The sequence below is a fragment of the Falco punctatus genome, assembly GCF_963210335.1.
Source record: "Falco punctatus genome assembly, chromosome: 3".
In the NCBI taxonomy this organism is placed as follows: domain Eukaryota; kingdom Metazoa; phylum Chordata; class Aves; order Falconiformes; family Falconidae; genus Falco; species Falco punctatus.
This window is the reverse complement of record NC_137582.1, coordinates 13,818,647-13,830,004: the sequence shown is the minus strand read 5'-3', so window position 1 is coordinate 13,830,004 and position 11,358 is coordinate 13,818,647. Positions and strand designations below refer to the sequence as shown.

General features: G+C 71.1%; 2 protein-coding genes across 10 annotated transcripts; one reads left to right on the top strand and one right to left on the bottom strand.

Annotated features, from left to right (window-relative positions):
* Window positions 1–114: 114 nt before the first annotated feature.
* On the bottom strand, window positions 115–5,085 carry FBXL6 (F-box and leucine rich repeat protein 6). Of its 8 annotated transcripts, none has more exons than XM_080378867.1 (10): window positions 4,876–5,085; window positions 4,378–4,704; window positions 4,157–4,291; window positions 4,025–4,072; window positions 3,325–3,456; window positions 2,552–2,662; window positions 2,355–2,468; window positions 1,741–1,963; window positions 558–789; window positions 115–474 (listed from the first exon to the last, which is right to left on the bottom strand). In XM_080378867.1, the coding sequence occupies exons 1-10, from the start codon at window positions 5,077–5,079 to the stop codon at window positions 243–245; spliced, it is 1,758 nt and encodes a 585-aa protein (XP_080234993.1). In that variant the 5' UTR covers window positions 5,080–5,085; the 3' UTR covers window positions 115–242. The 8 variants fall into 8 exon arrangements, with proteins under 8 accessions (XP_080234993.1, XP_080234994.1, XP_080234999.1 ...); XM_080378868.1 differs by having other exon boundaries at window positions 2,552–2,659; XM_080378873.1 differs by having other exon boundaries at window positions 4,025–4,088; window positions 4,876–4,907.
* A 182-nt stretch (window positions 5,086–5,267) lies between these two features.
* ADCK5 (aarF domain containing kinase 5) lies at window positions 5,268–11,353 on the top strand. 2 transcript variants are annotated; one of them, XM_080378875.1, is made up of 15 exons: window positions 5,268–5,325; window positions 5,771–5,847; window positions 6,197–6,334; window positions 6,411–6,486; window positions 6,800–7,000; window positions 8,046–8,186; window positions 8,391–8,504; window positions 8,576–8,707; window positions 8,808–8,891; window positions 9,454–9,535; window positions 9,713–9,791; window positions 10,232–10,323; window positions 10,426–10,678; window positions 10,769–10,885; window positions 11,193–11,353. In XM_080378875.1, exons 1-15 carry the CDS (start codon window positions 5,308–5,310, stop codon window positions 11,296–11,298), a joined length of 1,710 nt encoding a protein of 569 aa, XP_080235001.1. In that variant the 5' UTR covers window positions 5,268–5,307; the 3' UTR covers window positions 11,299–11,353. The 2 variants fall into 2 exon arrangements, with proteins under 2 accessions (XP_080235001.1, XP_080235002.1); XM_080378876.1 differs by lacking the exons at window positions 10,232–10,323; window positions 11,193–11,353.
* The last annotated feature ends 5 nt before the right edge of the window (window positions 11,354–11,358 follow it).

Below are 11,358 nucleotides of genomic sequence, written 5' to 3'. Positions count from 1 at the left end.
CCACGGCAGCGGGTGCCAGGTCTGGGGGTGCTGCATCGGGCGGCCATAGGTGCTGTGCCACCCACGGGAGCATCAGTGGGGGAGTCTGGGACACACACACAAGTGACACCAGGAGCCGCAGCGCCAGGGAGCCCTTTATTGCCCGGCCCTGGGTGAGACCCCCCAAACTCGGGGGTGGGGGACACGCCGATGGGGGGTAGGGGGTGCAGTATGGCCCCGCCACTGGGGGGTCCCGGCTCCCCCTAGGCCTGCTGGGGCAGCGGCTGGCCGAGAGGGTCCTCACCGGGGGGCTGGTCCGGGGGGAGCTGGTCCGGGGGAGGCTGGTCCAGGGGGGTCTCGCTGTGGCCACCCAGCAGCTGCAGGCAGTGGCGCACCTCGGGGACCCCACGGTGGGCTCGCTTGGTGCCACGGGGCAGGCAGCGGCACGCCGCCAGGTTGAGGAAGGCCAAGTGTGGGCAGGCGGGCAGCAGGGTGCTGGGGGGGACATGTCAGCCCATGGGGACAGCCACAGGGGTGGGGGGGACGGGGGGGTCCCCCTGGCTGTGCTTGCTGCTGACCTGAGGGCGCCTGCAGTGACCTTGGTGCCGGCCAGGTTGAGGGAGCGCAGTGGGGAGCCAGGGCCAAAGGCAGCCAGCGCCCGTGCCAGGTCCTGCTCACTGAAGCTGCGCCCGGCCAGGTCCAGCTCCCGCAGGCTCCGGTGCCACCGCCACGCCAGCTCGGCACTGCCCTCGGTGACACGGGGCAGCTGTTCCACGCCGCAGGGCAGCCCCAGGTACAGCTGCTCCAGATCTGCTGGCAGAGACCATGGTTGGCACAGCACAGCGCAGCTGACACTGCTGTGGCCAAGCACCGTGGTACAGCCAACATGGTGTGGCACAGCATGGCACTGCGCAGTCACCATGGCACAGCATGGGGTGGCACACCATTGCCACCATGGTGTGACCCAGTGTGGCACCATATTGCCATCATGGCATGGCACAGCCAACATGGTGTGGTGCAGCAAACCACAGCCGGCACAGCCCAGATGCCACAGCCCATCACTGCCACCGTGGTGTGACCCAGCATGGTGCAGCATTGCCAGCACAGCACAGCATGGTGTGGTATGGCCTGTGCAGCATGGCACAGCCCAGCACGGCACATGGTATTGCTGTTGTGGCATGGCACAGCATGGCACGCCCAGCGTGGCCAAGAGCCACAGCCCATTGTTGCCACCATGATGTTACCAAATATAGCACAGCATTGCCAGCATGGCATGGCCAGTATGGCACAACCCAGTGTGACACTGCAGTGCCATCATGGCACGGTGTGGGCAACACTGCATGGCATGGCGCCACATGGCCAACGTGGCAAGGCCCAGTATGGCACCATGCTGCCACCACAGCATGGCACGGTACAGCATGGCACACCCAGCATGGCCAAGATGCCACAGCCCATCATGACCACCACGGCGTGACCCAGCATGGCAAGGTCCAGTATGGCGCTGTAGCACCATCATGGCACAGCCCAGTACAGCACTGTAGCACCACCACAGCACGACACAGTGTGACAGCCCTTTCTGCCGTGAGCAGTGTGGCACAGCATGGCACGGCCAGCATGGCACAGCACATCACGGCACAACACAGCATGGCACAGCACAGTGTGGCATGGCATAGCATGGCATGGCATGGCAGTGTGGCACAGCACAGCATGGCACGGCACGGAATAGCACAGGCCGTGGGCGCGGCAGCGTTGGGGTCTCACCGGGGCAGGGCAGCTGCAGCAGCGCCTGGGGAGTGACGCGGGTGCAGCCACGCAGGTCGAGCAGGCGCAGGTGGCCGGAGGCGCACAGCACCCGGCCCAGCACCTCGTCGCTCACGCCGGTGCCGCCAGTGCCTGCCAGGCTCAGCTCCTCCAGTCGGGGGAAGCCGGGGCCGAGGCGGCGGCGCTGGCGCGGGGCCCAGCTCAGGTTCAGCAGCCGCAGCACCTGGGGGGGCAGGGGTGTCAGGGGGGGCCGGGGGGGTGGGGGCGGTGTTGGGGCGCAGAGGGTTTGGGGGGGAGCAGGGAGGACGGGGTGTCAGGGGGGTCCAGGAAGGTCGGGGGGGCAGGGGGTGTTGGGGGTGGTGGTGGGGTGCAGGGGGGGCTGGGGGGGGCAGTGGGAGTCGGGGGGACTGGGGGGTGTCGGGTGAGGCCGAGGAGTGTTAGGGGGAGCAGAGAGGGCATGGGGTGTCATGGGGGGGTGTCGGGAGGGGCAAGGGGTCAGGGGGGCTGGGGGTGGCAGGGGGGCAAGCAGGGGTACCGGGATGTGGGTGGAGGTACCTGGAGGTGCAGGCAGGGGTGGGGGCAGGGGTGGGGGTACCAGGGTGGGGGCGGGGTACCTGGAGGTGCGGACACGCCACCTGCAGCTCCTCGACCGGCAGGGGCAGGGGGGGGCCGGCGCCCCCCAGCGCCGTGTCCAGCTCCAGCAGCCGCAGCTCGGGGCAGCAGCCGCCCTGGGGGTGCCGGGGGGTCACGGGGGTCCCCGCGGGGCGGGGGCAGGGGGGAGCAGGGGGGCGGGGAGGGGGTCCCCACTCACCGCCAGCATGGCCAGTATGGTGCCCAGGCGGGGGGCGCAGCTCAGCAGCAGCTGCTGCAGGCGGGGGCCGGTGGCCCCCAGGAACCCCCCCACGGCCGAGGGCTCCACCTGCTGCACCGGGCACGACCCCACGGGTGACACCCCCACGGGTGACATCCCACGGGTGACACCCCCTCCCACACGAGTGACCCTCCACCATGGGTGACACCCCCTCCCCCACTGGGGGCCACACCTTTCCAACAGTGACCTGCCCCACAAGTGACCCCCTCTCCCACGGGTGTCCCCAGCCCCCCCACGGGTCACCTTCCCCCACGGATGACACCCCCCAAAAGCGATCCCCCCTCCCACGGGTGTCCCCAGTCCCCCCACGGGTCACCCCCCCAAGGGTGACATCCCCCACGCGCAACCCCCCCTCCTACGGATGTCCCTGACTTCCCCACGGGTCACCCCCCCGATGGGTGCCATCCCTTTCCCACTGGTGATCCCAGTCTCCCCCACGGGGTGGCTGTGAGCGCCTCCTTCCCAGCCCCCCCATAACGCCCTGCCCCCTCCCACGGGTGTCCACGCGCCCTTCACGGGACACCCCCTCCCACTCCCACTTTGCCATCACCCCCCCCAGCAGTCCACGATCCCCACGGGTCTCGGTGCCCAGGGTGCCCCCCCCCCGTGTCCGTGACCCCCCCCCGGGGGTTCCCCCCAGGATACCCATGCCCCGCCCCAAGGGGTTCCCTCCCCCCCCCCCGTGTCCCTGCCCCCCCTGTCCCCGCCCCCACCTGGCAGTGGCACAGCTGCAGGCGCTGCAGGCGGGGGCAGCGGGGGGGCAGCTGGGCCAGGGGGGGGGCCGGGACCCCCCTACAGCGGCGCAGGCAGAGCGAGGCCAGCAGGGGGCAGTGCTGTCCCAGCGCCTGCGGGTGGGCGGGGCTTGGGGGGCTGGGTGGTCCGGGGGTCCCGGTCCCCCCGGGGTGCAGGAGACTGGGGGGGGTCCCTGGGGGGGAGCTCTGGGATGGGACGGGGTCCCTGGGGTCCCTGGGGGGGAGATGGGGGGGTCCCTGGGGACAGAAGATGGGGGGACGCTGGGGGGTAGTGAAAGGGGGAGGGGGGGTGGGGGGGACCCGGGGGCGGGTGTCCGGGGCTGAAGGTCTCTCCGGGGTGCAGCAGACTTGGGGGCAGCGCTGGGATGGGAGGGGGTCTCTGGGGGTTCCCTGGGGGGAGGGTGTGTCTGGAAAGGGGGGTGTCCCTGGGGACAGGAGTTCGGGGAACGCTGGGGGGGGGGCGGGGCTTGGGGGGAGGGGCCTCGGGGCAGCAGGGGGGTGGGGCCTAGCCAGCACCCCACGGTGAAATCGCCCCGCCCCGAGTCCCGGGCAGCCCCACATATGTGGGGCAGAACCCCCTGAGCAGAGGTGGTTCCCCCAGGTGTGGGTCACTCCCGGGTGTGGGTCAACCTCCCCATGTGTGGGTCACCCCCGTCGTCACCTCCAGCACGGCGCCCACGTGGCCGCCCCAGTCGCAGAGCTCGAACTCCTGCAGGAGGCAGAACCTGGGCGGGGGGTGCCGGGGCCCGGGGGGGCCCGGGGAGTGCCGGGGGTGCTGGGGGGTGTTACCCACCTGTTGGCCGCCAGGCGGCGCAGCGCGCCCAGGTCCCGGCCGGGGCTGTGGGGCCCGCGCCCCCCCAGCGAGACCCTCCGCCAGAGGCGGGGCTGGGCGGCGGCGCGGCCCCACAGCCGGCACACGCGGGCCGCCCTGGGGGGCACAGGGCGTCAGGGGGGGGACCCCGCCCCACACGTGTGAGGCAGCCCCCCAAGTGTCCCCTCTCCCACTCCGCCCACCTGCAGAGGAAGGGGACGGCCCCCTCCTGCTCCACCGCCGCCTGGAAGATGCGGCCGAGGATCTCGGGGGGCAGCCGGGACCCCCAGGCGCTCTGCGGCCCCGCCCCCCCCCCGTCGCCCACCGCCCCCCCCGACCCCCCGCCGCCCCCCGCCTCCCGCCGCCGCGGGAGGCGGGGGGCGGCGGGGGGTCGGGTGGGGCGCGGGGCGGCCCCGCCCCCCGGCAGCACGAGGAGGATGTCGTCCGGCGTCTCGTGCACGAGGAAGGCGGGGGGGGCGGGGCAGCTGCGGCGGCGGCGGCGGCGGCGGGGGGGCGCGGCGGCGGCGGGTCTAGGGGGAGAGGGGGCTGGGCTGAGGGGGAGCCGGGCCGGGTCCGCGGCCGAGCCCCGCCGGTGGGGGAGGGGAGGCCCCGTTGCCCCGCCCCCCTGCTGGGGCGGTGTCGGGGGGGGCCGGGGCGGGGGGAGGGGCGCGGTGGGGGAGGGGGCCGGTGCCGCCACTCACCTGCTGCCGGCCGCCATCTTGGAGGAGGAGGGGCGGGGGCGGGGCCAGCGCTGGGACCGTGTCCCGCCTCCGAGACCCCCGGCCACGCCCCGTGGGGGCGGGGCTGTACGCCCGCAGGCCCCGCCCTCCGACCTTGCCCTTCCCCCGCCCCGCCCCCCGGATGACCTTGGCCACGGCCAGCCCGGCCACGCCCTCTCTGCCCATTCCCGCAGAGTGGCCAATCCGATCGCGAGGAGGGGCGGGTCGCTCCGCCCCTCCCCTCGGTGCTCACCAATGGAGCACTGCTCTGGAGGAGGCGTGGCAGTTCCGGTGCCCGCCCTGCCCCGCAACCAATGGGAGCGCGGTCCGTGCGCGGCGGTGGGAGTGCGGGCCAATGGGGGCGCGCGGGGGGCGGGGCCGTCCCGCGGCGGCGGCGGGTGACGGCGGAGCACGATGGGGCTGCGCGCGGCGGTGAGGGCGGGGCCGGGACCCCCGGGGACCCCCGGGACACCCCCACTCCCCGACCCCCCCGGGACCCTCCCAGGACACCCCCACCCTGCCCAAACCCCTCCGGAACCCCACCCCCACCCTTAACCCCCCCGGGACCCCCGGGACACCCCCACCTCCTGGGACACCCCCCGGGACGCGCACCCCCCGGGATCCCCCCCGGGACCCCATCCTCACCTCGGGACACCCCTAACCCCCGGGACCCCCCCCGGGACCCCCGGAGCTCCCCGGATCCCCGACCCCCTCCCGGGACCCCCAGGTCCACCGAAGCCCTCCGGGCCCCCCGGCACGCTGGGGAGGGCACCCATGGGGGGCCGCGTGTGGGGCCGCGTGCCCCGCGCGTTCCCTGCGCGTGGGGTGACCCCGGGCGTCCCACCGAGCCCCCCCGCCCCCGCCCCGCCCCCCCCAGGTGCGGCTCTGCCGCCTGCGCCCCGCGGCACTGCAGCGGCACCCGGCGCGCGCCCGGGCCGCCCCCCCGGCCCCCCGGTGAGCTGTGGGGCGGGGGGGGGGAGGGGGGAAGTGGGGCACATGGAGGACATGTGGGGGGGTCGGGCTTCGGGCACAGGGGGGACGTGGGGCTCGGGTACGGGCTGTGAGGCGCAGTGGGGAGGTGTGGAGTACGTGGGGCGGGGGGGGCTGTGGTGCGCGGGAGGCTGCGGGGCGGGGCTATGGGGCAGGGGGCTACGGGATGGGGGGCTGCGAGGTGGGGCTATGGGGCAGCACTATGGGGCAGGGGGCTGTGGGGCGGAGCTATTGGGCAGGGGGCTGTGGGGTAGCACTATGGGGCAGGGGGCTGTGGGGCAGCGCTATGGGGCAGGGTCTGACGGCCCCACAGGCGCCGTGGGGCGCTGCTGGCTCCCGCGCTGCTGGCGCTGGGGCTGGGGCTGCCCGCGGCCGCCTGGTACCTGCGGGCAGAGCGCCGCGACCGCCGCCGGCTCTGGCTGCTGCTGGACGGCGTGGGACGCTTCGGCAGGTGGGGGACGGGGCGGGGGACACAGGGGTCCCCCTGAGCTGTGCCCCACCCCCGACACTGCCCGTCTTCCCCCCAGGTCACTGGTTGTCGGTGTCCACATCTCGCTGGATTACTGGTGGACAGCCAATGTGGCACTGCGGGGGCTGGAGGAGGTGGGTGGGGGGCTCAGGGGGGAGGTGGGTTGGGGGTTCAGGGGGCGGTTGGGAGGCTGGAGGAGGTGGGTTGGGGGCTCAGGGGCCAGTTGGGGGTTCTGGGGCTGGTTGGGGGGCTCAGGGGGCGATTGGGGGGCTGCAGGAGGTGGGTTGGGGGCTCAGGGGGCAACTGGGGGGCTTGCTGACCTGGTGGGGGTCTCAGTAGCCCATTGGGGGGCTCAGAGTCTCGTTGTGGGGTTGGGGCTTGGGGGGCTGGGCAGGTGCTTGGGGGGCTCAGGGGCAGTTGGGGCGCTCAGGGTGCTGGTGCCCCCAGGACAGCGCAGCGTTCACGGCGGGGATGTCGCGGTGCCACCAGCGCGCAGCGGAGCGGCTGCTGCGGGGGGCCCTGCGCAACGGGGGGCTCTACATCAAGCTGGGGCAGGGGCTCTGCGCCTTCAACCACCTGCTGCCCCCCGAGTTCGCCGCCACCCTGCGCCGCCTCGAGGACCAGGCTCTGCGCCGCGGCTACCGCGAGGTGGGGACCCGCGGGGACACCCTGGGGACCCCGTGGGGACGCCGCAGCCCCCACCCGCCGCTGCTGCCGGGGGAGCCCCTCGGCGCGGGGGTCTCCCCAGATGCCCTCCTGCCCTGTCCCCTCCCTGTCCCCCGCACTGTCCCCGTCCTGTGCTCGTCCCCCTGTCCCCGCTCTGTCCTTGTCCAGTCCCTGTCCCCACGCTGTTCCCACCCTTGTCCCTGTCCTGTTCTTTGTCCCCACACCGTCCCCATGCTGTTCCTGGTATTGTCCTGTCATTGTCCCCACTCTTCCCATCCCCATGTTCCCATCCCTGTCCCATCATCATCCCCATGTCCCCCTTCCTGTCCCCACACTGTCCTTGTCCAGTCCCTGTCCCCATCCCCCTCCCCCCTCTGTCCCCATTCTTGTTCCTGTCCTGTCTTCACCCCCACGCTGTCCCCATGTCCCCATCCCTGTCCTGCACTGTCCTTGTCCAGTATGTGTCCCCACTGCGTCCCCATCCACATGCTGTCCCCATCCGTGTCCCCACACCGTTCCTGTCCTGCCCCCATTCCCATCCCCATGTCCCTGCCCCATCCCTGTCCCCTTCCCCACACTGTCCATGTCCTGTCGCTGTCCCAGTTCCCATCCTGTCCCATCCCTGCCCCCACCCCTGTCCTGTCCCCATATCTCTGTCCCCATGCCCACCCCTTCCCCACACCATCTGCATCCCGCCACTGTCCCCATGTACCCACTTTGCCCCCATCCCTGTGCTGTCCCTGTCCCCATCCCCATTGCTGCTCTGTCCCCATCCCCACAGCATCTGTGTCCTGTCCACGTCCTACCACTGTCCCCGTGTCCCCACTTTGCCCCCATCCCTGTGCTGTCCCTGTCCCCACGCCATCCTTGTCCTGTCCCTGTGCCCATCCCTGTCCCCACACCATCCCTGTCCTGTCCCCACCCCCATTGCCACTCTGTCCCCATTCTGATGCCGTCCGCGTCCTGTCCACGTCCCATCACTGCCCCCGTGTCCCGCTCCCCCGTGTCCCCGTCCCCATCCCCGCAGGTGGACGAGCTGTTCCTGGAGGATTTCCAGACGACGGCGGCCGGGCTCTTCCAGGAGTTCGACTACGAGCCGGTGGCAGCGGCCAGCCTGGCCCAGGTGCACCGCGCCACGCTGCAGGACGGGACCCCCGTTGCCGTCAAGGTGGGACCCACGGATGGGGACAGGTGCCAGCCCTTGGGGAGCCCCGCAGCAGCGCCCCTGACCCCGTGCCCCCCTGGTTGGGGACAGATGCCAGCCCTTGGGGACCCCCACGGCAGCGCCCCTGTCCCCGCGCCCCCCTGGTTGGGGACAGGTGCCAGCCCTTGGGGACCCCCACAGCAGCGCCCCCGTCCCTGCGCCCCCCAGGTTCAATACATCGATCTGCGCGACCGCTTCGAGGGTGACATCCGGACGCTGGAGCTGCTGCTGCGCATCGTCCAGTTCATGCACCCTGGCTTTGCCCTGGGCTGGGTGCTGCAGGTACCGTGTGGGGGCACCCGGACCCCCCGGACCCCCAGACCCCCGAACCCACCCCCTGGCACCCCCCCCAGGAGCTGAAAGGGACACTGGCACGGGAGCTGGACTTCGAGAACGAGGGACGGAACGCGGAGCGCTGCGCACGGGACCTGCGGCACTGTACCTACGTGGTGGTGCCGCGTGTGCACTGGGACAAGTGCAGCAAGGTGTGGGGGGGGGAGCGGACAAGGGGACACCCCCCGAGGGGGTGGTCGGGCACCAGGGGGGGACCTGGGGAGGGTGACGCTGTCCTGTCACTGTCCCCAGCGGGTGCTGACGGCCGATTTCTGCGAGGGCTGCAAGATCACCAACGTGGAGGGGATCCGCAGCCAGGGCCTGGGCGTGCAGGACGTGAGAGCCGGGGCCGGCTGGGGGGGGCCTGGGAACTCTGGGGGGTCCCTGTGGGTCTCTGAGGGGTCCGGGGGTCCCTAGGGGTGTCCTTGGGTCTTGGGGGGATCCTGGGGGGGTCTCTGAGGGGTCTTGGGGTCCCTAGAAGTGTCCTTGGGTCTTGGGGGTGTCCTGGAGGGGTCTCTGATGGGTCCTGGGGTCCCTGGATAGTCTGTGGAAGGTTTTGGGGTCCCTAGGGGGTCTCTGAGGAGTCCTGGGGTTCCTGGGGGGGTCCTCGGGGTCTTGGGGGGAATCATGGGGGTGTCTATGAGGTGTCCTGGTGTCCCTTGGGGAGTCCTCAAGTCTTGAGGTGTTCTGGGGAGCCCATGGGGGTCCCTGGGAGTGTCCTAGGAGGTCTTGGGAGGGGGGGGGGAGGGGTCAGGGGTATCCCCGACGGGGATCCCAAGGGGGTTTCCTGGCAGGTCTTGGGGTATCCTTAGGGGGTCCAGGGGATTTTCCTGGGGTTTCTTGGAGGGTCTCCGGGGGATCCCCATGGGTCCCAGGATGGAGCCGGCTGCCCCCACAGGCCGCCGACAAGCTGATCCGGGTGTTCGCCGAGCAGATCTTCTACACCGGCTTCATCCACGCTGACCCCCACCCTGGGAACGGTACGGGGGTCCCGAGGAGGGGGGTACCGTAAGGACTGGGGGGAGGGGGCAAGGAGGTTGGGGGCCCTAAGGATTGGGGGGGTGGCCTAAGGAGTGTGTGTGGGTCTGTCAGGAGGGGGTAGAGTCCTTGGGGGGTCCCGGGGGCTGCGGCGTGCCCCCCAACACGCTCCCCTTCAGTGCTGGTGCGACGCGGCCCCGACGGCAAAGCCCAGATCGTCCTGCTGGACCACGGCCTCTACGAGTTCCTCAGTGAAAGGTGGGGGCCAAGCGGGGGGGTCACCAAGGTGTGTGTGTGGGTCCGTTCCCTAAAACTGGGGGTGGGGCAAAATTGCCGGTATGCCAAAAAAGAGGTGGGTACCCAAGTGTGTGTGTGTGTGGGGGGGGTGTGCCTCCAAATTTTGGGGGAATGTCCCAAAACTTGGGGCAGCTGTTCCCAATATTGAGGGGTGGTCCCCAAAATCGTTGGGGAGTCCCCGAATCAGAGATGTCCCTAAACTGGGTGGGGAGGTCCCCAAGCTGGGGGAAACTGTTCAGAAATGGGGGGGGGGTAGGGGGTGGGAGTTGCCCCTTATAGCAAGGAGGATCCCCAAAATCAGGGGTGGGACCTCATGGGGGGGTGGGACCTCAAGGGGAGGTGGGACCCGATGGGGAGGTCCCCAGTGGGGGACACCCTGCTGAGGGCCGGCATGGCCGCAGGGACCGCGCGGCGCTGTGCCAGCTCTGGCGCGCCATTGTCCTGCGCGATGACACCGCCATGCGGCTGCGCTCGGCCGAGCTGGGCGTCGAGGGTGAGCAGGCGGCCGCGTCCCCCCATGTGTCCCACCCCAGAGCCCCACCTCATCCCTCACTGTGTCCCCGTCGCCGTCGTGTGTGTCCCCCCCCCCCCCCAGATTATTTCCTTTTCTGCGAGATCCTGATGCAGCGGCCGCTGCCAGCGGGGACGCTGGCGCTGGGTGCGGCGCTGACGCGGGAGGAACGCGCCTACATGCAGGAGATGGCAGCCCAGCGCTTCGAGCGTGTGGTAAGCGTCCTGCGCGCGCTGCCCCGGCCCATGCTGCTCGTCTTCCGCAACATCAACACCGTCCGCAGCATCAACGCCGCCCTGGGCGCCCCCGTTGACCGATACTTCCTCATGGCCAGGAGGTAACGGGGCAGGGGAGGGGGCAGGGGGTGGGTGGGCACGCGTAAAATAAATAAATAAAAATTGGGGGGGAAAACCCAACCCCCCGGCAGCGCCGTGCGGAGCTGGAGCCGGCTGAGCGCGGACAGAGCCTCCGGCATCGCCGGCAGCAGCGCGGCGCGATGGGCCAGGGCCGCCTGGGAGAGCCTCAAGTTCGAGGTGGCGCTGAGGTGAGGGGGGAGAAAGGGGAAGGGAAAGAAAAAAGGGGAGAGTAAGGGGGAAAGGGGGAGGAAAAAATGGGGGGGAAGGAAAAGGGTGGAGGGATAAGAGGAAGAAAAAAGGGGATTAGGGGAAGGAAAAGGGAGGGGATAACGGGAAGGAAAAGGGGGTGATATGGAAAAAAAAGGGGGAGGAAAAGAGGGAAAGGTGGGGAGGGGAAGGAAAAGGAGGGGAATAAGGGGGAGATAAGGGGGGAAAAAAGGGGGGGGGGGGAACAAGGCTGTAGGGGCTGCCACAGCCCCCCCGTGCCCCCCACAGGCTGGAGAGCATCGCCATGAAGCTGACAGCCTCGGCCCTGCGGCTCCTGGCGGCCTGTGGGGTGCTGCCCCACAGCCAGCAGCTCTACGAGTACCTGCGGGCGTAGGGGGCCCGTGGCCCTGTCCCCCAATAAACCCCCGGCCCCCCGGGAACAGACATGCCACAG

Bases quoted from the DNA above. Each gene is read 5' to 3' on its own strand.
- FBXL6 (XM_080378867.1), bottom strand. From the start codon at position 5,079: ATGGGCAGAGAGGGCGTGGCCGGGCTGGCCGTGGCCAAGGTCATCCGG. The intron at 3,457-4,024 runs GTGACGACGGGG...GCCCACCCGCAG, and splicing joins ACGTGGGCGCCGTGCTGGAG to GCGCTGGGACAGCACTGCCC. The intron at 475-557 runs GTCAGCAGCAAG...TGTCCCCCCCAG, and splicing joins GTCACTGCAGGCGCCCTCAG to CACCCTGCTGCCCGCCTGCC.
- ADCK5 (XM_080378875.1), top strand. The intron at 6,335-6,410 runs GTGGGGGACGGG...TCTTCCCCCCAG, and splicing joins GGCGTGGGACGCTTCGGCAG to GTCACTGGTTGTCGGTGTCC. The intron at 9,536-9,712 runs GTACGGGGGTCC...GCTCCCCTTCAG, and splicing joins TGACCCCCACCCTGGGAACG to TGCTGGTGCGACGCGGCCCC.